This window comes from Etheostoma cragini, chromosome 12, assembly GCF_013103735.1.
Source record: "Etheostoma cragini isolate CJK2018 chromosome 12, CSU_Ecrag_1.0, whole genome shotgun sequence".
Lineage (NCBI taxonomy): Eukaryota > Metazoa > Chordata > Actinopteri > Perciformes > Percidae > Etheostoma > Etheostoma cragini.
The window spans coordinates 9,573,134-9,600,426 of record NC_048418.1 but is presented as its reverse complement, the minus strand read 5'-3'; the positions used below and the strand labels follow the sequence as shown (position 1 = coordinate 9,600,426).

At 41.3% G+C, this 27,293-nt stretch overlaps 2 protein-coding genes across 3 annotated transcripts in view; both read right to left on the bottom strand.

The window, feature by feature from the left end:
- Nucleotides 1-269: 269 nt before the first annotated feature.
- zfyve9a (zinc finger, FYVE domain containing 9a) lies at nt 270-27,293 on the bottom strand. Of its 2 annotated transcripts, none has more exons than XM_034888102.1 (19): nt 27,074-27,293; nt 20,111-20,212; nt 19,653-19,760; nt 16,766-18,207; nt 15,149-15,248; nt 14,169-14,345; nt 13,776-13,939; nt 12,612-12,741; nt 12,122-12,244; nt 11,686-11,841; nt 10,227-10,451; nt 8,390-8,472; nt 8,051-8,155; nt 6,163-6,313; nt 5,920-6,000; nt 4,773-4,935; nt 3,858-3,963; nt 2,066-2,242; nt 270-1,824 (listed from the first exon to the last, which is right to left on the bottom strand). In XM_034888102.1, exons 3-19 carry the CDS (start codon nt 19,720-19,722, stop codon nt 1,663-1,665), a joined length of 3,615 nt encoding a protein of 1,204 aa, XP_034743993.1. In that variant the 5' UTR covers nt 19,723-19,760; nt 20,111-20,212; nt 27,074-27,293; the 3' UTR covers nt 270-1,662. The 2 variants fall into 2 exon arrangements, with proteins under 2 accessions (XP_034743993.1, XP_034743994.1); XM_034888103.1 differs by having other exon boundaries at nt 12,633-12,741.
- Nucleotides 21,087-27,293, bottom strand: part of gipc2 (GIPC PDZ domain containing family, member 2) — a 38,380-nt gene continuing 32,173 nt past the window's right edge. Inside the window, exon 7 of the mRNA XM_034888115.1 lies at nt 21,087-21,124. The gene's annotated coding sequence lies outside the window, so the exon portion shown is untranslated. The remainder of the gene's footprint in view (nt 21,125-27,293) is intronic.

Genomic DNA, 27,293 nt, shown 5'->3' with positions numbered 1-27,293 from the left:
TAATGGCTTAGAATCCAGTCTGCAATTTATATATATATATATATATACACACACACACACACACACACACACACACACAAACATACACACACGTCAACAGTTATTCTCTTTTTAATAACTTGAGTGGCTTTTCCAACCACTGCAGGACAAACAAGTGCTGATTACGTAGAAGCTTGAGTTGATGAATGAGATTTCAAAACTGATTTTCCTCTTCAGCTTTATCTACAGATTTGAGTTTATCAATAAAGCATTTGAACCTTTTTTTTTTCAAATCAGCTTTCGACTGTATGACAGAAAGGGCTTTATGTATCTCATTTCACAGAGCGTCAGTCAGAGGAGTCCGTGACTTTAGTCTTTCACTGGGATCTCTGGAGGCTACAGGTGCACAGCTGGAATGGAGAAGTTGGTACACCTACAACTAATATGTACAACAGGTTAATGGATCTATCCATGAAGTAAAGCATCTGGTGATTGCTGAGTAAAGCTTAAAGAAGTGAAACTAAATGTTTGTTTTTTTGATGAATGACTTGATGAATTGCTGCTGCAGGCGCTGAGCCCCATGGTACAACAACAACAAACTAAATCACCACACAGACGGCCTCCAGCTCCTCATCTAATGATTTGTAGATGTCCTTTCCTAACGTAAGTTCAGAGGAATAGTTTGGACTTATCAGCGATGGATAGGAGTCTCCCTTGTTTAACAGCGCCTGTGCTGCACAGACTACAGAGTGCTCCAGGACCACGGCTGCCACAGGGACAGGGGAATGACGCCCGAGCTACATACAACACCTATGGAAAGTATTTACCCTCCCTGGAAGTTTTATCGTTTTAATATAAGTAGGACTTATTTGCTATGAATCTTTCAAATAGCTGACTGAGCAACCACATGAAGCCACTCCACTCCCTTTCCTCAGTCAGAAAGTGGTTTAGTTCAGCGTGTAGTCAGAGTGTAACAATACAAAAAAACTTTCAGTAGCATGAAAACTCAATGCGCTGCAGACCTGTAGCAGAGTGGAGATGCTTCACATAATGGATACATACTGCTGTATATATTTAGGGCTCACTGTGGTGTGTAATGGTTTAGGTCTGCCCTATTAAAAGGGTAAATACAAACATGTATTTTGTGTTTTATATTTAAAATGAATTCATTGACTAGAGATCAGTAGAGAGGGTATCCAGTCAATCTACTTCGTGTTGTTAAAACCATAAGAACTTTCGGGGGGGGGGGGGGGGGGGGGGGGGGGGGGGGGGGGGGGGGGGGGGGGGGGGGGGGGGGGGGGGGGGGGGGTAGGGCAGCGTGACTGTTTCTAGGCACTGTAACACTACACTGGGGTCAGACAGTATGATATCTGGTGTTCATTTCCTGCTCGGAGCACCTCGGGTGACCACCGGAGATCAGGGGTGGATGTCGGGTGAGCTTCAGGTACACAGCACACAGACAGATGATCCTGCACGGAGCTTCCTCAGGCCCCGGCTGGCTCCGGAGCAACAGACGACGGTTGGATGCATAGGTTTGACTTGAGGAGTGCTACCCCGCCGGGCACGCCACAGTTTTCGGGTTCTTTTGAAGTGCAAACGGTTGAAGGGAGACGATGCAAGGGCCGGGCCGTGTGATGGCGTCAGAAAGTAAAAGACGTTTTCGAGGTGAAGCTCCGAAGACTCCTAGGAGATGATCTCCAGGATGTAGAAGACCAGCTCCATGACCACCGGGCCCTCGCTCAGCTGACACGCCCCGCTGTGGATGACGGGGATCAGAGCGCTGTCCAGGTCGCTCAGGTACTGAGGCAGGAGAGGCGTGCCGTTACTTCCTGCCAGGTAACCCACCTGGAACGACGAGGACAGGTTAGACTGGATCCTTACTGCGGTCAGCGTACAGGGAAACATCTAGATTCAGTACATTTGGTCTCTCAAATATTTCAGACAGCAGAGTTCCTACATAAAAAACTGAAGTAGTTCATTTACGGATAGCTCTCAATTTTTCTTTGCTTTCACCTGCAAACAAAAGTGCCACAGACACATTTTGTGTGCTTGCAATAAGGCGTCTGTTACATCTGACCCGTCCCACCTGGTCGGAGTCCAGTGTAACCCTTAGTCCCAGTTTGGCCATGCCGTCCTCCTTCAGCAGCTTCAGGTGCGGACAAAGCGCCATGCAGAAAGCTCTCGCCACGTTCTCCGTCAGCCGGCTGTGGTCTGCCGGGTCGCTCAGACCGTTGGGTTGATCTTCACTCTGGAGGAAAAACACCTGAGGAAAAAGAATATTTTTGTGTGCTTTTTAACACAGACAGCTCCAACAACACAAAGAGTATGTAATGTACACCATGCTTATGTACCTTAGATACTCTAAGAGACGACTAGATTTATTTCATATTTGATTGTGACAAATAAGTGGTAGAAAGAGTGTCCTCATGGTGTCCACATGGCTGAGCAGAAAAATAGCTTTTTTTGGATAAACAAACCTTAATGCCTTTTTTAAGACAGATAAAGGAAACGGGAAAGAAACGAGGTCTTAAAAGCTTAGATACTTTACAATTCACTTACTTTATGAATATTTTTTACCTTTAGGCTAATGTTAGTTACCTTCTAATTCCCCTCGGAAAATGTATGAAATTGAACATGTTTTTTTGAACAAAAACAATTATATTGATTTAAGAGAATCCAGGACAATTTCTATATCACCATGACTTATGATGCGGGGGGGTCTTGGGGTCCAGACCCAGAATTCTTTTAGCATTAAACACTTCAGATTTTGGTGACTTTCTTTGGACCTAATTCTAGATTTTTCAGAATCAATATGCCTGAAATATCTTTATGTAAAGGAAAAACTTACAATCCAAATATAAAAACATAAGGGAATAAATAGCAGTATGGCTCTCAGGAATTCTGTTTGCTTTGTATTTTTTTCCTTTAGATCTCTACTATGTAATTATATCTGAGTCAGCACACATATAGGGATCCTTTATTCTTTCCTCCTCTTTTGTTGGGGATGTAACCTCTTTAAATGTGCATATGACAATTTTCACCTCAATGATAATATTAGATTATTAAAAAAAACCTGGACTGTACTATTTCAGATGTTTGAGCAAGATGTCACACACACATGAAGTGTGAATGTGTAGTGTCGAAAATAGACACGAAAGGCAGCAGTAAATTGGCTTAATTTGTGTGAAGAAGACTCAAAGGAGACGAAAGATAACCTCTCTAAAAATAGAGTCGTGAAAGGTAGTGACACTGACGGTGATCACGAAAGGTAGCACAAACATGGGGTAATTAGTGTGAAGATAGTCTCAAGTTTTTTTTTTTTTTTGAGGATACTTGTGATTTTTTTCTGTTTAACGGATTTTGTGTGAAGCACTTTGAATGAAATTCAGTGCTGAAATGTGCTGAACAAATAAAGCTGCCTTGCCTTGCCATGTCCAAAACTGTGTGCACACTAAAAACATAACTCACACCATCTGTGTTTTCTGAGGTTTGGAGGAGTCGTACTATTGTTTTGAAAAATAAAGCTATAACAGGCAATTACAAGAATAAAGTCACAATAATTCAGAAAATAATCCACCTGCACCATAGCCTGCTGTGCAATACGGGATTGCTCTGCTGATACGTTAGATCTCAGACCTCCAGACAGACTCAGAGCCCCGTTTGAGACTCTGGTCTCTGTTTAAGTTTAAAACTTACTCTGCTCTACATCGGAGGTGAAAACCGAAACTACGGCTCAGACCGTGTGTGTATATATCGATCTATCTATCTATCTATCTATCTATCTATCTATCTATCTATCTATCTATCTATCTATCTATCTATCTATAATATATAGATATATATAGATATATAGATAGAGCATGTTAGCTGTATTGTACCTCTGTCCAGCGGATGACTTTGCCGTTGGCTTTAAACTCCGAGCCTTGAAAGATCTTGACGCTGGTGATGGACTCCATAGACCTCCCATCGATCGGACTGATGACACTGAATAACCACAACACACGAAACCACAGTGTCTCATTAAACAGAGTTGACAGACAATTTAGAAACCGAGCAAACAAGTACTTGTAAAGCAGACATAAAAATGAGGAGCAATTGATGAGGATTCAAGACAAGTGTTAAAATCTGGGTGGGTCTGACCTGCCAGCTGCTCGGTTGGAGATCATAAGACTGTGGCTGAGATTGGTTGTGGGCAAACTTTCATTTTGATTTATTAATTTTAATTATTTTTCTCTACACGAGAGGACAAAGGACTTTTGCTGTCCCTGTGCCAGATGTTAAGAAAAAATAATAAATAAGGAAAATGTCCAAACAGGCAAAACATTTAGCCATATGATCAGATTAGATCTGAAGACAATGTTCTTCTTTGGTAGGTATTATACATTTCTATTTGTTTCTCTACTATTAAGAACAAAAATAAAAGTGCAGGAGTCCTGAGGAGAATAAAGGTTGAGCAGTTATCTTGTAAAATATGGGTTAAAGCAGCTACTGTGCATATAATGAAGTAATATAGTATCTTCTGAAAGGCCTCAATTATATCCAATAGTGAAAGGTCGCATTTAAATTTGCAGATCTTATTAAGACTGCTGAAAAATTGAATGCATTGGTCTGTATCTCAAAGCCACGTCAAACCACATCATTCTACCAGGCTAAGATTTTCCTCCAGAGGGCTTCCTTGGGCATGCATTATGAGTTTCCAAAGCAGAGTAGTGAAAGCAGCGGTTGCGAAGCTATCAGTTCAATTGTCTGTGAGATAAATGCATCTCCCCCCCTCTTTCCTGTTCTCGTCTCACCCCTTGTTGAAGTTGTGGTCGTCCTCTGTCCATTGGATGTGGACGAGCTCCTGGTTCTCCTCCTGGCCTGCTTTACCGCACGTGATGCTGAAGTCCTTCATGTCCCTCAGGGCTTGGCGTAGACAGTCCATGGTCTCAGCTGTGATTTGGATCATCACACCGTCTAAGGGTGAAGAAAAAAATATTTTTTTAATCTAATAATCTATTATTTATCATGAAAAGTGTTGAAACAAAGTATGTCAATCTGCAGGTCGAGTGACAAAAATGACTCAATTTCCATAAACAGTTATTGTCTATAATGGGACAAAGCCTACTGATTTTACACATGCTGATCAGTTAACTTCATGAGGAGTATGATGATGCTGTCAGGGTTAGACAACTTAACACAAAGCTTGGTAAAAAAAAAATGTAGGTGTGTGTGGCCTGACAGACCTGACCAATGAAAAAGTGTTCTTGGTGGAAATTATAGGAACTGTAGCATTCAGCATTTTTGGAGCATAAATAATACAAGGACCTAAATGTCAGAACATCTTAGCCTCTGCTGCACATTTTGACCCCAAACTCGTTGGTAGTAAAATACTACATCACTGGAGAATCCCTTTCAGTCATTTATTTAGAAAAGCATTCACTGGTTTCAGCGTGTCCAATGTGAGAATTTGCTGCTTTTTTCTTATTTATATCTTAAATTGAAAATGTGGGGTTTTTGTTACCTTGGACTTCAGTTAACTAATGGACATGTTTAACCAGTGATAGTTAAATAATCACTCAATTTCAGCTAGCAGTGGGTAATATGGATAACATCTATTACAGTATATTTCATTGTATATTGTGATGTAATCAATTTGATGGGGATGTCTGATTTTTGGGTACCCTGTTGTATCAAAATATTTCAGCACATTAATGCATCATTATCATTATTAATTCCCACAACAGCATAATACACCCTGATATTTGAATAATCTAACAGTAGGAATAAAAAAAGATCTTCACATCTCCAATTCCCCATTTTTAGCACTATTCATGAATATGTGCCAACACCAGCTTTATTCTTTGTGTGTGAGGCCTTTGTGAGGTAGCTTCATACAAATATTCTCATCCAATATTTCAGCATTTTTACAGCCAACAAGTTTCTTGTCACAGTTCTCACCTTCCACAATGCTGGTCTTGGCTAAGAAGCCCGACGACGCTTTCAAAGCACCACTGAACACGAAGAAGCAGGCTCCAGTAACTAGAAAAAGTAATCACAACTTAAGTTCAACTATGTGAATCAGCAACTGGTAGAGGTTGACTTATTATCAGGTAAATAGAGAAAAAAGGACAGGCAGCGCTCCAGATAACAAGCTGGACATGAAGACCAGACAGAGTGAAAGATAAAAGCAAATGTGATGACCTTTGCGAGGCTGGTGATGGATGCTGATGGCCTGCGTCTGGTAGTTCCCGTCATCGTTCTGGACACACACCAGGTGGGAGTCGGCCCGGTCGTTGAAACACGCCCCCATGGCCAGCACGTGTTCATTGGACTTGTTCATGGCCTTCATCAGCTGCAAGGACAAATAATATCCATGTCTAATTAAGAAGCCCTTTGGGTCTTTGTGCCGAGGAAAATGGGCTTAACAGAGGCTGCCTGGTTAAGCCTTATTGCAGCGGCCTTGTGGGTAAAGTCCTCGACTTAAAATGGGATGGCATTGAGATGACAGATTGTAAAGAAAGACGTTGACAAGGGTGGGTATCAATAGTTGAAAGATCCCACACATTAAGTCAGTTAAGTCCCGTGCTACTGCATCTCTTTGAAGCAATTTTTCTCAAAACAGGAATAAAACTGAGAAGATCTGGGAAGGTTTTAACCACTTGCTGCGCTGAAGGCTTGCCTGCAAGCTGTTGAGAAAACGGCCCTCACTTCACATTACTGGGTTCCCATCTGTTACTGCATCAGCAGCCAAACGCTACAACCAGCACCACTCTCTCCACCCCAGCTTTCTTTCTCAGCCAAATTGTACTTCATGTGTATCACTTCGTCTGGTCAGACATTCATTCACACCCTAGAGGCAGCGGCGTTGATACAAGTTGGCAGCCCACGCCTAATGTTCAGCTGCAGGGACCCTGGAGAGTTTGTCACACCTACACAGAATGAACGTGTGTGTGTGTGTGTTGATGTTTAGGGAGCTTAATAGGAGCCTCCTCTGCTGATGTCAGTCGGATGGAGGGCTTCTGTTGGTTAGAAAAACCATTTAGGAATTTGGAAGGGATAAAAGCTCAAATATGCAACATGAGACACAGCGCTGCTCCCTTCTCTCCATGTCTAGAAACAGTATTTATGCAGAAACGTTTTAATTTTGGCTGGTATTAAAGCTGTCAATCAAACTGTGTGAACTAAAACACCAGACCAAGACCACGTGAAAGGAGGTGGGGTTCCTGATAGATTACACCTCTGATGTCCCCTGTTGACAAAAAACTTCACCCATCCCCTTCATTCCTTTGATATTTGCATATGTTGTATTTCCTATTTTGATATAAGCTATTCAAGCACCGGGGGCACCAAAACATTTCACTGCACTATGTAATGCAATAAACTAAGGCTAATAAACTAAAACTCTTTTATGACAATATACATTTGGTTTTTAGCATATTTTCAAAGTCTAAAAAACAATAAATCCATTTTCTGAACATAAATGGTCAAGTAAGCGATTGGAATAAGCAGCATTTAGATGCAAGATCATTTGGTAATCATTCATGCACATTATACGTCGATGCATTTTGTGCTTCTTTCCAGTTCCATGTATTTTAGTAGTTTCTCATAAAAAAGTTTGTGAACCGCAACAACCACACAGTAACTATCCCCCTGTAATATTACACTAAAAGAAGCCTCCATTTCTACCCGTGTCTTTACTCGTAACATGAGATCGAGAAACTCTCTTTGAAATCTCGTCTCGTTATTCATCATATTAAATTAGATATCTTTGCGTTTCGGACTGCTGGTTGGACGAAACAAACCATTCGATAATGTTTGTTGGGATCTGGGAAATAGCTCTTGGAATTATTTTGTTTATTTAAGGTTTTATAGATTAAGTACTCGTTAGCTGCAGTAAGCAGAGGGCTGTACGGAAAAAATCCTCTATCACAGTTTAAGTACATGTCATGATATAGTCAATTTTCCAGAAAATCTACTGAGAAACTTTTGTTTAGGGAGAGAATAATCAGGTGGGGATCTCGGTTTTTTGACATTGTTTTCAACCGATATGTGATGTTGTCATAGTGATAACCAGATGCTGAATACTCACCTCATTGTAACGATTACTGGGGATCTTAATGCTCGTCTTTCTCACCTCCATGTCCACAACCAGACCTTTTACCACCGGTAGCGTGTACTGGTAGTTACGGAAGTCCTACGACAGGGACGGGAAAACGTGAAGGATAGGAACACTATTTTTTATAATTATATGTCTGCAATGCAAGTACAAGGAGTACTTGGTAATATAAGTGAGATCGCTGTTTGTCTACACATGTAATGCACTACATTTTTAAAGCTAATGCCATCTTTCAACAACATAAACCAAAGCTCTTTAATCTTATATAACATAAACTATAGAGCACAGGAAGAGAAAAACAAAGCTACTTACTGCGAGCAGATTCATGATAGTGTGACCGGTCTCTCCGAAGAGCGGTTTCCTGAAGCGAACACTGAACAGCGGACACGGATAAACTGCAAAACAAAACGTTCAATAGTTAACAGATCCATAATAGAACTGAATTCTTACTAACATGATCAATAATTTTTAATGTCAAGGCTACTTAATTTTCATTCATTAAGTGTCTCATTCAGTTGTCATGAAAATATATCCAGATCCTCTGCAAAATTATGCCAGTTTGGAATTATGGAAACATTTTGGGTTCAGCCTTGATTATAAAAAGTTACAGAAAAATGGTCACACAAAATGATGTTTTGATGAACTTTTATTTGATGGTCTTTGTTGCCATTATACCATTTCTCCTTCTTTGGTTATTATTTTAAATGGATTCGTTAATTTCAATTCAGTCTTGGTGGTGGGACTATTCTTGGTTTTGTAGGTGTTTCCAAGTAATAATAACTGCTTAACGTGCGTTTCCTGTGTTTTATGATTTCATGCAAATGAACTGAACAAGAGACCCCACATTGACATCAAATACAGTAAACCGTGCCTGTAGTTAGGAGAATGCTCCTAATCCACAAGTGAAAAATAAGGCTGTTTTTTTTCCAGCAAGCAAAGCTCCTTAGAGCACTATTTTTAGCCTTATCTCAGCAAACAGCTGGAAATAAGATCTCGCTACAAACTCTCATTAGCAATAAAAACCAATCTCAGCCTCAATCTGCACTAGCTTCCCAAACATCTGCGGATCATGGCCAAAGTTAAGAGGTGAGAGAGCTACACGGTTTGTGCGGTGGATTCATTTCATGGTGATGGTAACATTTTGTGTTCAAGAGCCTCAGCGGTACGTGGCTTTGTTAATATATTCTATCCAAGCTCAGCGGCAGCAGGCAAGAGGCTTATCAGAGCCAGCCGGCGCTACGTGCGGGCAGGTCTGGCTGTGAGGGAAGGGGATTTGGTGTTAGAGGAGACTCCCCAGTAAAATTCTCACAAGACTTTCTATTTCATGTGAGAAACATATGAGAGCAAGCTGGTTGGATGAAAACTGACATAATAAGCGCTCTAGATCAAGCTGGATCTTAATATTTTACCATACCATAACCTATCAAACTGTTTAAAGGACACCAACGCTCTCCCTTCCACCAATTTGAACCTGGTCCCATTATACAAATATACAGTTAATACAAATATTTGTCTCGGATTTACTTCAGTTGAAGCCCACAATTCAAGCATACATATCCTGTTATGGTCTCGAGTCGGCTCTGACAAACTCGCAAGTCAAAGTTGTCTGGTTGTGCACTGGGTCAGCCAGTCGAAACACTGATAACGTTTATTAGATTAGCATGTTTTATCATTGTGTTAAGTGTAATATTACACACATTATATCAATATTTATTTAGCACACAGTCCAGAAAAACACCAACTACTCAGATTTGTAGTGTTGTTGATCAATTTCTGATTTCACATCAACTTTACTATTTCTAATATATAACATTTGAGATGTTGTTGTCTTTAATTAAATAAAAAAATAGTTTTGTACACAGAGATGAGGTGGAACTGCAACAAGCAGAAAAAATAATAAATGATAAGTTCACTCATCGGTCCTAAATGGAATGGAAAGGTCTACAATGCCATAACCACTGGAAAACAATTATCTGCTGAAGAAGATGATGTAATATGATGGACATCTCCAGAACAAGTAATAAATGGACATGAGGTGAGATTGTCAACTAAATGTGAAACTGTATGTCAACATTTTAGATAACATTAAATCATACTTATCCCAAATCAATTTTGCTGTATAGTGTGAACCCTAGTAGTCCAAACTCACATCGATACTCTGCGCCCAGCCGCAACATGAGGCGGATGGGGAAGACCTTGGCCCAGGGCGTTTCCCACTTCTGTATCAGGATGCCGAAGAGGTAGGGAGGGTTTGGCAGCAGCAGGTCCTGCAGCGATTGGAAGGAGGGGCTGATGTAGAGGAAGCCGCCGTGCTCCTTACTGCCTAGGAAGCTCTGCATGAAGAATGAGTGACTCAGGTGGCTCAGCACGTTGCCTTTAGGAGACAAGGAAGAAAGGGAGGGGGGGAGAGGAGAGGAGAGAGAAGTAATTGATATAGGAGATGTGAATAGGAGAAGGGGTAGGTGAAATAGGAGAGGGGAAGGCACAGCAGAGTAATAGGGGAGGGAAAAGGAGTAAAATAATAGAAGATTCAGAAAAGTATAACAAACAAAAAAAAAACAGGGAATGACATTAAGGAAAATATGAGGATGGGGCACCCAGATAGCTTAGTTGGTAGAGCGGGCTCCAATATATAGACGTTTGCTCCTTGACGCAGTAGGCCCGGTTTCGAATCCGACCTGCGGCCCTTTGCTGCATGTCATTCACCCTCTCTCTCCCCTTTCATGTCTTCATCTGTACTGTCAAAATAAAAGGCTGAAAATGCCCCAAAAAAATAATCAAAAAAAAAAAAAGATGAATTGGAAGAAAAAAGACAAACCAGAGTTCTCATCATCAGAAAAAGGAGATAAATATGAAAAGAAGAGGCGTTCAGTGTATACAGACGATATCTGTGTGGATAAGGACTCTTGCTCAGTCTGTATTAAGTTCTACAACACTGAATAAGAAGGCCTGCTCGCTCTACAGTTTCATATTACCTACAAAGGTTTTATGTTACTAATTATCTGCGGGAGGGATCACTGGCTTTAGATGCCACATAATGTAACAATGGCACGACAAAGCACTGAGACCTGCTAAAGCCAGCATTTCTTCCTGAGACCTGAGTGACGGCGAGTTAATAAGGGACGACACACACAATAGGGCTCCCTTCTACAAACCTTAAACTGCTCCTCTGTGAATATGAAAAAGGAAACAGCCTGAAGGAAGCAAGCCATCAAAATCACCCCACATTAGTGGAGTTAAAAACGTTGAGGTGTCACGCCTAGAGGGAGGCAACCTGTCAGCAATACACCAATATTTGGACCATTTTTCATGAAAAAGACATAGACACAGTTCACCAGTAGCAGACAGTAACCTAGTTTCCGAAAAAGGGACGGCTAGGTGTTTCTGCTGTCTCTACAGAACAAAAAGTAGAGCTGGAACATTTCCCCTTTACATTAAACTACTGTAGAGTAAGCTCATTTTTAACTGGGCAGCACTTGACTGAGACAGGTAGACTCACCTGTTGACTGAACTACTAATGAGCTGCTATCTCTCCCAAGATAGCACACGTTGGAGGTGGCTTAATTTCACAGTGTGCCCCCCGGCGGAGCTGCTGGTTGTGTTCTTACCACTGAGGGCCTCCTGGTAGAGCTGCACAAAGTGAGTAAAGATGTCTTTCGGGATGGTCTTCTCATCAGGTAGACACTGGAGCAGAATGACCACCTCTGCCTGGCCAACAGCATGCATGCCCTTTGTTGTCAAGTACCAACACTTCCTGTTTACATCTGTGGGAAAAAAGGAAGAGAAAACATTTTTCAAAAAAGAAAAATATGAATTTTGCTACTCAATAATTCGCAGACAAAAGCTTAATAATGCAGAATTAAAAATGTACACGGTACAAATGTGTATTTTTCCTTTAATCATCATAAAATCAATTTACAAGCAGGTCCACCTCATTAATTGCTCCTCCAAAAGTTTCTTTGTGAATAATGTTTTGTACTGTATTTTTTTTTATTTAAATGCCCTAAACCACTGTGGTAAGAAGGCACTGGCTGGGTGACTCACAGTTGACTAGCTTGACCATGGCGAGCAGATTAGCATTGAGCACGAAGACCAGGGGGTCTGGGCCTCCCTCCTCCAGCTGCTGCATGAGGACGATCTCTGACGGCCTCTCCTCCACTGCATAGTCTTAAGGTGAGGTGGAGCAAGAGAAGGAGAAGAGGGGAGAGGGAGGAGTCGAGGTAAAGTTAGATAAGCAAACAGGAAAAATTAAGGATGAGAGAGGGTGGAGATGTCAGAGTGAGGATGATATAGGAGTTACATGTGAGGTTAGAGAAGGAAATGATCAGATTTGAATTACAGCTAGAGACCCTCCGAGTCATTTAAAAACATCAATGCATTCCCATGAACAAATCCTCTCCTCCTCCATTGGCAATGAGTGATCGAGACTTGAGCCATGATACAGAGCACATGTAAAACCCAATTAACAAACACAAACACAGCAGCTGACGGAGCAATGAGGAGGCAGCAGAATGGTGAGGATGAGGGCAAGCACCTGTGATGTGGCCTCCCGTACCTCCTTTGACTCCGGTGGAGATGAGGATGGGAGGGAGCCCGTCCTCCGGGATTAGGCTGAGGGAGCTACCCACGGGGCTGCCCACCGGGGCGACAGGGGTATGGGCTGCCTGGGGGTGGAGAGGAGGGGTGGGGGTGCAGGGTGAGATGTAGTTTATAACACATAGTAAGATGCAGTCTCCAAAAGGGTTCTATATGACTGTGATTATAGGTACATCTGGATGCATTAATACCGCAGAGGCCAACATTATTCTGTTTTTAAGTGAAATTCCCTCACAACAATGGACAGAAATTGAGCTTCTTTCAAACTCACACACTTTGTAACACAAGCTTTCTTTCGCCAAGACCTGTTGTTGCCAAGATCATGTAAAATTACTTAAGCAGTCACTTTTCTCAGATTTGATAAAGCTCCTTCAGAGCCACAGATGGACAACATATAACCGTTTTCACAGGTTCAGTAGAACTCGCTGTGACTGATAATTGATTTCGACATGTAAAATCAAATTGAGTGTCCTTTCAATATTCCTACAGGCTTAATTCACTTTTATTTTATGCATTATAATTTGCATATCAAAGTACAGCAGGAGCCCCAGTTCACCACTTTTCCACGGTTACCCGTGAACTACAGAAGTCAATTTACCGAGAGTTAAACCTTATGCAGTAAATTCAAATTCATCCATTACTGAGTTCATGCCATTTTGACCTTCATGGAGTCATGTGAAAGTTTAAATGAATCTGCATAGCATCATTAGGTCATCTGAAACAAAGCCATTTCACGGCTTCAACAATCATTATGTTGAACAGGCAATGAATCATCCTAAAAGTTGTCATTTTGGCATTCAAGTCCAATGAGTGTACAAGCAGCTCAACCACAGAAACGACCACATTCAACTTGCTGTTCAGTTATTTGTTGTGAGGCAAAATTTAACGGTATTTTCCTTTAAGCACATCAGTTGACTGGGATTTAAAATTCTGATTAAGCAAGCAAGGAATGTTTCCTTTGAACTGTTTATTGCAGTCTGTGACCCAGCCAGTAAACCAAAAAATAAAAAAACTTTCAGCTTACTGCAAAGTAGCTAATACGACCATAACAAGTTCACCTAATAGCATTAGCTGTGAGGAATGTTTTTTGTGCCAAGCCTACCTCTGAGGATTCAGAAGTGGAGGATTTGTTTGAATACACTGAAATGGCCAAGGACTGGGAGGGGGCTGGGCTGGAAGCTGGAGGTTTGGGGGACTCTGACGTGTCTCCGTTAGGTAGCAACCCATCAGAAAACCAAACCCTCCTCTGCTCACGTGTCAGAGACCCTAAAAATTGAGAGATCCACAGCAAAACACCACAAGGTTACATCAACGAAATCTGTATGCAAGCAGACCCTTATCAGGAATAGCAAAAAAAACTTTCAGGAAAATACTTATTGAGGAACACCCTGATCCCATTCAAAGTTCCACTTTAAAAGATGTGGAGACAGAATGTCACTGTAAAAAGTGAAAAATAAAGTGCATAGCGCATTTTTATTCTCTGTAAAGGTTGTACCCTCATTGCCAGCCTGTTTCAGGACTCCTACGGGCACCATGACGGTAGGAGGAGGGGAGCTGAGCACCCCAGAGGCCTGGGCCTGCTGCAGAGGGGGGATGGTGGAGCAGTACTCCGCTGGGTTGTTGGGGTTTGGACTCTGGTTGCTTCCAGTGGCCGTTGTCTCCCATGATTGAGCTTACAGACACAGAAAACACCATAAGTATACAGTAAGATAGGAAAAGAGTGAGAGTGTGTGTGTGGGTGTGTAGTCTAAAAACTGTACATTAGAGAAAAGCTTTTTAGCAACACATCAAATCCTACATGTACTGTAAACAGTTGTTACATGTTTGAAAAAGGTGTCTATTGCTAATAGAAGTATTTACAGTTTTATATATAAAGTACATTAAAGCTTTTTAAAGCGGTTATTGAATTTTAATAGTATTCCCATAAATTTTTATGTCTCTAAAAATAAAAAAATAAAAAATCCCAAGCAAACAATTTCAGATGTCATAGTATGTCAAGTTCAGTTTTGTTAACTAGAGCTCTGTTTCAATAAGTAGCCCAGTAAGCCTTTCCAGTGAGCTCACCTGCATGAAATGCGGTCGTAATTAACATTATTTACACCTGTGATTTTCCTGCTATGACATGTCTGCCTATTTTTACAGCAGCTATGCCACATTACCATACTTTATACAGTTTAACACTCTTCATTTATGCAATAACAATTACAGTATCATCCCGCTGCAACAGTTTTCTTCTGAATTTGTCTAATTTCTGTCAAGAGAAAGTCACCCTTTTGGTATTTTTTATAACTAAAGAAACAAAAAAAGTATTTCGTTTGTTGACCGTTATTATGAACCTCTTTTTCCTCCTTAAAATGATGAAATTAAAGTCATTCAATGTTGCAGACTCATCAACTGTATGTATACATTCAGAGTGAACATTTGACAATAATATCATTTGGAAAGAACTAACTTTCTACTTACAGCGATACTCACCACTCGTCAGAGCAGAATGACAGGTGACACAGACGCGAGCCTCCTTCCTGTCCATGTACACGAGCCTGCACTTCAGGCTGCAGCACGTCGCACAGAACACCTTAAAAACACAAAGGAAGTTATATTATTTGTACTGCTGTCCTACAAAAGGATGAGCAACCTGGATGAAAGACGTTTCTACAAATGATTTTACTTCAACTGTAATGATTTTTAAAATGTGAACAATTGAAAATAAGTTGTGATTAAGTGTGCAGCAAATGTACCATTTTATGAATATTGAGTTCCTGTACTTTGCCACGGCTCCAACGAGCTGCAGCTGTGTACAGGGCAATTTACACTGAATGGATAAGCACCTCATTACACATCATTATCCAGTAACATTCAGAGCCTCACAGCCCCAGTATAAACTGGTTTGTGGATATACCGTTCTGGTGGTGGGTGCACGGAGAATCTCGCTGCGTCTATTGTTGGCTGCCCAAGTGCTTGTGTCAGTACTACTGCAGTGCCAGCTTTTCCCTCCTTAAGTGGCAGAGAGAATGTTTTTTTTTACGACCATGGGCAATTAAGTAGCAGTCCAGAGATTTTCCTGTGCAGGTCCAGCAACCACATCTTTCCTTTAAAGCTCTGTGGGGACACCCCGCTGCGTGTGTGGGTGGCCATAAAGCTAGAAAGCTACCTGCACACCAACTTGAGTTGATCTGCAAAGAACGGCTGAGAAGGAAAGCAGCAATCAAAGCACTTCATTTATTTGACCTCCTTACTCCACAGGCCAGCAAAGCAGTTCCTTTAACAATACTACGTTTGGAATATGACTCTCTGATGCATTTTTAAAGTTGAAACGCATTTCTCATGTTTTTCTCCTTTTACGCATGATTTTTGTCTTTACGCTGTTTTATACATTTTGTTAATATACATTTTATTCAACCTGGAAGATGTACTGTAACATAACTGCTTGACTCTCAAATATTAATAATGGATAATAAAATAACCATTAGTTGCAGCCCTAGTGTCCATGTCATTTTGTTTTTGACACAGATCCTACAAGGCTACACACTCGTCACAAGAAAACCCAGGATGAAGATGCTACTACGGGATTTGTATTGGATATTTTGCAGACGCTTTGCTTTCTCTAAACCAACCTTGAAAGGCCAACATCATTTTGCAATTCCCAGAATGCCCTTTGACAAAACTCCCAGGACAGGTGTGAACATATTGGAGAACAAGCAGGTGGGGAAAGCAATCATAACCGCAAACAAGCTTTTTTTAGTGGCATTTACCTTACTCTTAATACAATACATTTCTGAGATCCACTGCATTCTGGTGTATTAGTCTATACAGGCTACTGCAGGGTTAGGACATGTATCCCTTCCTTTTTCTAATTGATTCCTGGATGATTGTTTAAAATTTGTGCAAAACTTTTCTGTTGATGCTTTAGATTTAAAAAGATAAGGCTTGTAAGTGTGGCTGCACTTCAGTCATTTATTATGGGATTATAAATACACAACCAATAAATTCCCAAACAAGAAATGCCAGGTTGCTATAATCATTGTTTTTTTAGTGTGATACAGGGTTTTATTGTAGATGTTCACATAAAAGCAGCTCTAGCACTCTACTGACCTTGCCACAGGCCCTGCAGTGGTGCCTCCGCTTGGTGAAGGTGAACTTGACATCACATTTCATACAGACAGGAGCCTGGGAGTCAGGCACCCACAAAGGGGCAACCTCTCCCAGGGAGCTGGCAGGTTTCCTGCACAGAGTGCCCAGTTGGCCAGCTTGGAGGTCATTGTCTGGGCTCTCTGAAGGCATCAGGGAAGGAGAGTCGACAATACCATCTCCGTTCACCCCGACTGCACTCTGATCAGTCCCACTTGGTGTCGTTTCAGAGGACGTGCCTCTCCAACAATGGTTCTCCTGGTTTTTGTTCCTGCTGATGGCTGCTGGGCCGAGCTGATTTTGTACCTGGCCTGACAGGGGCTGTGGGATTTGGAGCTTGAGGCTGACCGGCTGCTTTGGTCGTGCCCCTCCGTAGGGAACACTGACTGGCTGCAGCCGTTTGTTGTTGAGTTTTGGTTGGTTGCTACCTAACCCCACTGCGCCTCCATCACTGCTCTCTTGCTTGCTTTCCTCCATTTCTTTCTCCTCGGTGACAGAATCCTCTTTGGAGGGGACAGGAGAGGGAGAAAAGCCCTCCTCCTCCTCCCGGTCCTTCTCCTCTGTCTCTTTAACTTTAGAAAGGTTACTGTTCTCCTGCTCCAAACCATTGGGAAGGGTTATTATTCTAAGGAGTTGGTCTATCTGTCCCTCTGGACCGCATCTCATCTCCTTCTCCTCCACTCCAACCCAGTCAGGAGGAGATGCACTATTCTCATTCACTTCACAACCAACATGAACGTATCTCCCCCTATTCAAGAGACTTTCTACCTGCGCCTCTTTTATGAGTGAAGTTTGTTTTTCTTGACCATTGTCCTGTAAAACAGCTGCCCTCTCTTCGACACCTTCTCCATTTTGTGTTGTTGGTTCCAAAGTTTTTTCTTCATGTCCTAATCCAACCTCAAAGGTAAAGTGATTGGAATTGACAGTGGAGCTTCCGCCTCCTGCTGATGCGGATCTCTCCTCCTGATGAGGATTAGCCTCCTGGTCCAAAGCACCAGGCTGGGGGACTGGAGGAGAATTTATCTCCTTGCTAAGGCCATCCAGTTGTGGGCTTGCAGGGCTGGAAGGGCAGCCATTCTCAACAGCAGTACAGGCCGTCACAGGGGACAGCGACAGGTCGTCTGTGCCCACCAGTTTGCCGATGTTGGGCTGGGGGAGGGGTGGGCTATGGATGTCTGCCAGCCGCTCCTCTAACCAAGATGGAGTTTCGGGACCGGGATGGCTTTTAGGGTCGGCCCCCGGGGAGGCACTGGAGGAGGAGTCTGGGAGGGTTTTGAACGGCAGTGGACTCTCCTGAGGACTGAGGTCTGCGTGGGCCAGGGCTGGGTTCAGAGAGAGCAGGTGGGCTGGCGGGGCCAGGATCTGGGTCCACTTGGCATCTGAGAGAATGGGATGGTCTGTCTCATCTGGCAGAGAAAGAGGAGAAGAATACAATGATTATATGAATCAGAATCAGAAATACTTTATTTATCCCCAAAGGGAAATTCTGTGTTGCAGTTGCACAAAGTGCATGGATCTCATATTGCCTTTATTTGTCATAAAACCTTAGTCTTTATGTGAAGAGGTGTACCTTTTATTCAAATCTTTTAGATAGCTTGCAAGCAGGGGTGGGTATCTGTACCTTTAAAAAAAAAAGATATCAATCAAAATAATCCAGTACCAAGTAGAAATTAAACTTCTCCAGTAAAACGATACCTGTATTCGATCCATTTTGTAAATCTAGAAAAAAAATACTATTAGTATAGTTTTGCTCACAGGTAATTACCACAAGTGTTCTTGGATCTAATGCAACATGTGTTCAGCCCACTACCACAACAGCTACAATCCATACAGTCTGTGGTGTGGAGAAGGCGAGCGCAGGGCATTTGACTGTTTGGCGTGCCGAGATGCCAACGACACGGTCGATAGTAACACAACTCAATTAAAATTGGTCTAATTTTAAACGGTACTGATATTGGTACTGGCATTGTAATTTTGTGAAACGATACCCAGCCTTACTTGCAGGTTTCTGGTCACGTTAAAGACATGAAAATAAAAATAAGAAGAGGCTACCAGCAAAGAGATCATAAACCTACGACAGCAAGACAGGAAGCCTCAAATGAACGGCCACAGAGAACTAATAGAATGCTACACACTCCCAGGTGATCGGAAGAGCTAAAAATGGCAGGAACAAACCAGGGGACAAATTGAGAAATGAGGTTGGCATGGAGTGGGAAATAATGTGTGGATGGCCTGGGAAATTCTGAGAAAGTGGGCCCAAGCACAAGCTCTGGCATAAGACAGACAGATAATCACTCACAGCCCAAACATACACTGAGCTCACAGTACTATTAAAATATGCTGTGTGATGAACTTGCATTTTTAAATCCAGAAAAAGAGCAGCCTTTTCTCTATAATAAGCAGACCGTGTGTACTGTGGAACTGGGAGTGTACAGATACACAGCTTAGTAATGCAGTGTTTATTCTACGTTCACCACAAATAAAACTCTGTGGAAGCACCGTTTCACCAGGCCCTAACACAATTTCTGTGTTAAGAAAATGAAAGATTCTTGTCTTGCACCAATTACACAGTTTCACACAAAACCGAAAGAAAACTGATAATCCAATTAGTCATATTCCCTCTTAGCACACCAATTAATCACCTGTAAATGTTACTCAAACTCATTGGGTGGTGGCTGATTGTCAGACACCTTGTTGATTTACTCATGGGCTACATAACAACATCCTAACCATAGCTCCTCTGAAACATCAATTTCCCAACTACACCTTGTCTTATCAGTCTTACTCAAGCATAATGACTCACTATTTGTCCCCGTCTTGTCTCCACATCTATTTAAACTGAGTACCTCACCTTCGTTCTGCTCAAACTCGTCAAGCACCTTGTCCAGGTTGAAGGCCTCGGTCTGGAAGTAATTCTCCATGGGTCAGGAAGCTCCACCCTGCAGACAACCGTGTGAACCTAGAAGCAGGATGATCGCGTTCTTAATACCAAATCCGTTCACATTTCCATACTGTATGCACATGTAACCCACTGCCTGAATAATATCTCTTTTTTTATATCTCAATTATCCAATTGAAGTACAAACAAAGATACAGTAATTGAATTAGTAAAACAAAACGCAAAGTTATGTCAAAAGTTAAATTTACAACTCAGCTTCATCCTCTGGACCACAACCTTGTAAAGCCAAGCACCAGAATGAAGGCCAGCAGGTCTTCATTCCTTTCTCTAAAGTTCTGACTTCAGTGAAACTCCTGTGTCTAGTATGCATTTAGCCATGAAATGATGCCCCTCTCTCCGTCCGTCCTCACCTACACAGAGGTCCTCCTCAGCAGTCCCAGGTGGTGTTTTGTCTCAGCGGGTTTCCCTCAGTTCTCACTTCATCCAGTTTGGCAAGCGCCCAGCGCCCACACCTTCAACATTAAGGAATACACCGTTCAGTAAAAGCGCTGCCTCTCAACCTGTGCTGCAAAGCATGCTGCTAGTTTCACTACAAGGTGATACAGGGAGTATAGTTACAGCATTTCCTACATGCTCAGAATATGAACTTTAAATTTTAGAAAAGTAAAGCTGGCTAACCTTATATTGTTACGGTAAGGTTTAGCCACCAAGCATTAACATGAGCCACTCGTCAACGTAGCGCAGAGTAGTAAGTAAGTATATCAATAAATTCGGTCTCTACTGTATAACTGTGTTGCAAAGTGACATGTAATTACTTAAACAATGATACTGTGTGGAGGAGATCCACTAGTATAATTCCTTGACATTTACAATTACTCTCTGATCATGAGGTGTTTCCCCTGTTTTGACATTAGCAAAACTAGAGGGGTTGAAGGTTCTTTGAAGCCATTAACAGGCAACCCAAAGGCAGTTTGTGTCATTGATTCAAATAACAGATTTTTCTGGCTTGAAACAATGTCGGAAACATTTGGGATAATGTAAGTACACAACTCAACAAAATATATACCATACTGTAGGTATAATTGTTTTGAGACATTTTAATGCAAAAATTTCACATATTATATATCTTTAATGTCTCCACCCGTCACACTGATTATGATGAATCCGAACAAAATCTTAGATGAGTTTGAGACACTTTTGTTCATGATCTCCACCTTGCATCAATTGATAACACAGAACATCTAGTGTATTGTGTGTATTGCACATTGTCATACAAAGTGAACCATAACCCATCCACACTCTACAAGACAATCAGAGTCATGAATCACTGCACAGTAAACCTGCCTAGTCTAGCCTTGCTAAGGAGACCTTGGAGTGGGAATGTGATGATGTGATGGTGTGTGTGTGTGTGTGTGTGTGTGTGTCTGCAAATGAGTAACAGCCATGCTGAACTTCAGGGTCATCCTCATAAGGACAAGAGCAACCAAGGATTAAACCGGCGACCAGATATTCCGCAGAGCAAAGGCTTAGGGGGGAAAAGGAGCAGAGTCAACACTTTTTCCGCTTACTGTAAGGCGCAAGCATGGGCAACATGTCAGCACAAAACATCAATGGCACAGGTGGGTCAAACCATATCTGCCACACTAGGAATGAGGCTGGAGGAAACACTGTGAGCAGAGCAAAATAAACAAACTACAAAAAGGCTTCTTTAAATTAAGAATATTCAAGAATAATTATAATATACCATAATATAATAAATAATAAACCATCAGTGGATGAAACAAAATAGGGTTTTGATGGAGCACGTTAAAAACCTTCAGGCAAGCACAGTCCAGATGGACAATGATGACTCAGATTAGGCACAACACACGCCTTGACGTCACTGCTCAATCAATACAAGAATGAACACCTCTTGCTAAAATTGACATTTTTAACTATTTCATGATCACCTTTTTAAAAATATACTCTATAGCAGGCAACGGTGATTCAACCAACTATCAGTTTTTTTGTTAAATGTTGTATAAAGACAATCAGCCATACTTTCATTTCAGGTTTCTCTGCAAGAACACATAAGGACTTTTTGGTGCATTTTATGCCTTCATTACTAAGTTGACAGGTGAGAGATAACAGAAAACAAGGGGACATATATGGTAAAAGACATGCAGGTCCCCAGCCAGAAAACTGCCAGAAAATTGGCAATTTTTTTTATTTCATCAGGGACTACCGAGTTGTCAGTTCATGATACTTATTTAAAACATTTCATTTAAATTCTAGTTCTAAATAACAAAAGGTTCAAAAATATCTACGCACAATCGCCACTGCTTTAAGTTCAGCGATACCTTTCGGTCCTGACTGTGACATCTACCAATTGAAGCAGGACCAACTGAAATTATTAAAATTATTATCATAACTATTATTGACCAAAATGGAGAATACTATTGTTGCGGTGATGACACATGAACAGTAGTATCCAGTGTTAACTCCCACTGTCCCAGCAGGAAAAAGCATAAAAACGTTCAGGCGCTTTTAAAATTAACAGACAAAAAAACTGAAAGTAAGAGTTGCTTTGAGCATGTTAGCATTGTTCTTGTCAGCCTGTTGGAGTGGGAGAACATCCAGTTTGGGTCAGGTAAATTACCTTTACATCACCTGAACCGATCACTGAATGGGAGCAATATCTAAGCAGCAAAGTTTAACCTCATCCAACCTCTACAGCTTTTATATAGCATAGAGGTTTCCCTCCATTACTGAATAAAAAGACTTGAAATCATCTCACACCGTAAGAGCCTGAAAATTGTCTGTGGACTGCGGGACAGGGCACACATAACCACCCACAGACACACACGCGAGCGTGTGAACAAACACACACACGCCTCGATGAGGACAGGAGACCGTCCCTGATTAAGATTTAATTACTCTGCAAAGGCATTGAATAATGCATCTTCAGTCAAAGTGCGTACAGGAGTTGTATTTTTAGACATGTAAACTTGTGATGCCTTAAAGGAGACATATGTGCACGAGAGAGAGTGTCAGTCAGAGGGCCTGTAAGACTAAAGGAAAATGGTCATGCAGCTACACAATCTTAAGATAATGTTGTGAACATGCTTCAACTCCTCAACTAATGACTAATCAAAAATTATTCCATGTGGTCTGAAGTAGATCACAAATATTGAGATTGTGCAAGACAGTGGAGCTCACCTGACAGTTTTTCTAATTGACCTATAAACTATTTTACAGACTTAACTAATGATAAACTAATGCCAATCATCATAGTTGGACATATAATTATATACTATAACGTGTCAACACTACCTCTTTGTACAATGCTGTCTTCAACAGCTGGATCCAGGGAATGTTTGATGTCTGAACTTGATTGATTTGATCAAAGTCACGCACAGTTCTCTATATCTATAGAGTCTATATCCACGACGTTCCACTTGCAGGATTGCTCTGTTGCCAACAAAAATTCTGCCAGATTTCACTCATTTAGGCCGGATAGCCATTGCCTCGGGCTTCCTTTGTGTTGGCATTTTAAACTCTGGTTGCTTATTGAGGACTATGAATCAACCTTTTGTCAGATCTCTGCAGGATACATCCAGGCAGCTAGCTAGACTATCTGCCCAATCAGAGAGTTTTTTGTTGCACGACTAAAACACCTTTTGAACGTACACATGTTCCACCAAAACAGGTTCCTTCCTGAGGCCGTTTTGCAGCTGTACCGCCTAGCACCACCTAGGACGATTGTGATTGGTTTAAAGAAATGCCAACAAAACCAGAGCACGTATTTCTCCCATCACGGGATGCTGTGAGTTTTCTCCATAGCGCCACGTTGGAGGAAGGTCAGTAAAAAGCAAGAAAACTGCACAGGTTTTATGAATTGAAATGCGGCCTACGTCATTTTCTAAATTTTTGTGTGTCAACATTATGATTATAAAAATAAATGAGAAACGGCGAAACATAGCAAAAATATTTTGTAAATTGGTGTAACACATAACATTAAAACATGATTGAAAACAAGACCAGGGTCTCTACTCTTTACATCAAGCAAACTGCAGTTGATCCCCATTCACTACAGCCATGCCCCAGCCTCCGGTGTAAGTCAGACATGCTAATAATGAAATGGCCTAACAGACTACTAACACAATAAACCAGACCGGACTGGACATCCTCGCATGCCAGCAAAATTAAATAAGACAAGGACAGAGACAGCGAGGGAACTCGGACCAACTAGAGCACTACAACAGTTCATTGTGCCCTCGCTGTCAAAACAACTCTGTTTCCTGCTCTTTCCTGTGAGAGAGTTTTCCTTTAAGAATCTTTTTTTTCTGGGTTCTTGTTTCCTATGATTGCCAATCAATATTTTCTGAGATCCACTTTCTGCATGAGGATGGCATTGGCAATATATAAACTCACGGTGTTCTGCCATGTCTTTTCACAGCATACATTTTATTATATTACAGCGAGAAAATGAGAGTTACAATGTCCTTACTAATAGCAAAACAGCATTTGAGTGCACCATTTTCAGTCTTAAGTTTTTGTCTTACTCGCATGTGCCCCTATTTGTATCAGTTACCCATCATTATAGTTATCAATTCCACCTGTGCCTTTCTTCATAAAAAGATAAAAGAAATCAGGCCCAATATTTATAAAGCCCAATATGTCAGCATCAAATACAGAAAACCCCTGAGAGTGAGCAAAGATTTCTTCTTCAAATTAAGAATAAATGTCCTGCATAAATGTTCCTAAAGTTCGTCTAAGCTCCTAAAGTATTTAAGAGATCTCATGAGGAATCATAATCATAACCCGGTTAACAGTCACTAACTGAAGGCATACAGAGGCAAAGTCCACACACATATCACCAAATAACAGATGAAATATACCAACAACAAAAAGCTTAGCTTCTCAAATGCAAGGATTTTCTGCTTTTCTTTGACATACAGTATGTGACAGTAAATTAACTTTTTTTTAAAATTTGGACTATTGGTTGGACAAAACACGGAAACTGAAGACATCACAGTGGGCTCTGAGAAATGTTTTTACATTTTATAAATTAACCAATAATTAAACAAACAGAAAGCGATCTGCAGATTCATCGATAATTAAAATAATTGTAAGTCACCGCCCTATACAAGCAACATGGGAAATTATTATTGAAATGTCCCACTACTTTTTGACATTTTATAGGCAATTATTAAATGAGAAAAATGAAATCCTTATAAGATCATTATTATTATTCAAAGCCATACGTTTAAAACTGCTGTCTGATTCACTGGGGGTTTTGGATTGGGGCAAAACCTAACCAAATTCTCATGAGAGAAAGTGAAAATGGTTGTCAATAGCTCTCCCCGAAAATATACTGTACCTCTGAACTATGTTTCTTTTCTACTTTTCTGGTGTTACAAACTTCCAGGACGGCGAACTCACATCCTGATCAACAGCGTTTTTAGAGACATACCCGACAGACGTGCTCCAGACGCCGTCTACTCAGGGTGAACACAGGAAACCATAAATGATCACTTCCTCCGTTTAAGAATGGACTGACATAACTTTCCAACAACATGATCGCATGACTCAATGACACATTATTATGTAATGTTTAACGCCCTGACTGGGAGTTGTCTTACCTCCTTCTGTATGTATTTTTTTTAATTGCAATTCACAAGTACTGCTAGACACTTCAGAAATAAAAGCAAAACACGTAAAAAAACAAACAACATGCCACAGGTTTGTATCCCCCATAAGGTCACACTGTCATCAATAATAAAAAAAGAAATTATTTGACGAGAGGTCAAAATGGTAAATCTGTTGAGATGTGAACATGTTAAAAGTAAAAAGTAGCTGTCCTCCTGCTACAAAGAGCTGCTCTGCTTCACAGTAAGTGTCAAAAGCTATTATCATTTTCTGTTCTCCCTTGTGTTTTGATCTACATTTAACCACCACAAGACAGAAAAAAACTGCAAAAGGAGACAGGCTGCTGGGCTGCCATCAGGGAAAGACTTATAATACTTCCTGAAAGCGTACAGTAACCTACATCTGGCAAGTATCTGCACAAATGAGAGCTGGTATTTGCATGGGTAGCCTGTTGGATCAATCTACTCAATCACCTCTGCTGTGTTTTACTACTGCTTGATGATTGGGTGAGATACAGGTAAACCAAAAAATAAAAAAGTGCTGTGTATGTTTTGCATTCAGCATGGACAATCAGACAAGGCTAGAAAGATGACAAAAAAACGATGGGCGTTATGAAGTGAAAGCCTTTCCAGATTATTTGTGTAAAAAATGCACTTTGATATTATCTAATTTGGCTTTCTCTTTACTGTCCAATTTGTCTTTAAATTTCTCATTGGTGATGGCTATTCAAGGTGGCACTGGGATGGGCCCAGTTATTCTTCATGAATCTACTTCCAGACCTTGACTTAAGGCCCTTAGACCACATGACAAGGTCAATGCATAAGACATGGGACCAACAAACCGTACCATACCAACTCTCAAGAGCAAGATAGATGACCATTATCTTAGATTATGCAACCATATAGTGGCACTGTGGCTGTGCTGCCTGCAGGCCAAACACAGCCTCGGATGGTAAATATTATTCACACCTCACAGATAGACCAGGTAAACCCATAGGAAACTACTCTGTGTTATTAAAGCGGTAACTGTCATGACACTACACATCTACGAAATCATAGTTGAGGTTGTGTTTGCACCCAAACTTGGATAGTTAGTTGTATTAGCTGGGCTGCTAGCTGAATATAACATCCACACCAAAAAGGCCCACGAGTAAGTTTCCAAAACAGCTATCACCAAGGCGATTGAACAAGATGGTACAAGACATTTAAAATGTAGAGACCAAATAATACCACTGTAGCCTATAGCAGCAGGGTGTATCTGGAGAATGAATTAGCTAGTAATAGGTTCAGCGGGTTACGTTAGTCGTGCGCCGAGTGACTGCAGCGACTTGCTGCTCTGATGGACACTTACACCGTCGCTGACTCAGTGGGCTTTGGGGCGAAAGGACAGTGTAACGGTTATTTTTAAAATCATTCCTCCGCGGGTTAACTTAGCTAGCCCATTTCTCATAGTCACTGAAAGTGTATTGCCTCCCGCCGCACTGCTAGCGTTTTAGTGATTGTTTAGATACAGGTCGTAAAGCAACGTTAACGCGTTGTGTATCGTTAATTGAAGGTAAAATAGTGTTACCGTAACACCACCTTTCCCGCTATCCCTCGCCGTTTAGCTAGCTAAACAGACCATAAAATACACTGACTTCGGGTTAGTTAATGACACTTTTCGTTGTAATGGCGGGCTGTAACGCCAGAGCAACAGCGGACCTGTGAAATGTAATGAAAACACATTGAGTTAACGTTACTCACCGGAGGAATCCTCATCTTTACCTAGAGTCCCATAGAGCCCCTCCGTCATACATTATCGCCTTTGAAGTTTATTTTTGACTATCCTCGTGTAGAGACCTCCGCTGCCTGCCAAACTCAAACAGTACAAGTCGGAAAGTGCAGCCTGTAGTCAACCGTAGTTGTGCGACAGCAGTCAAGGATCCCTCCCCCAAGGTTTATTGGGGAAAAAATAAGTAACAAG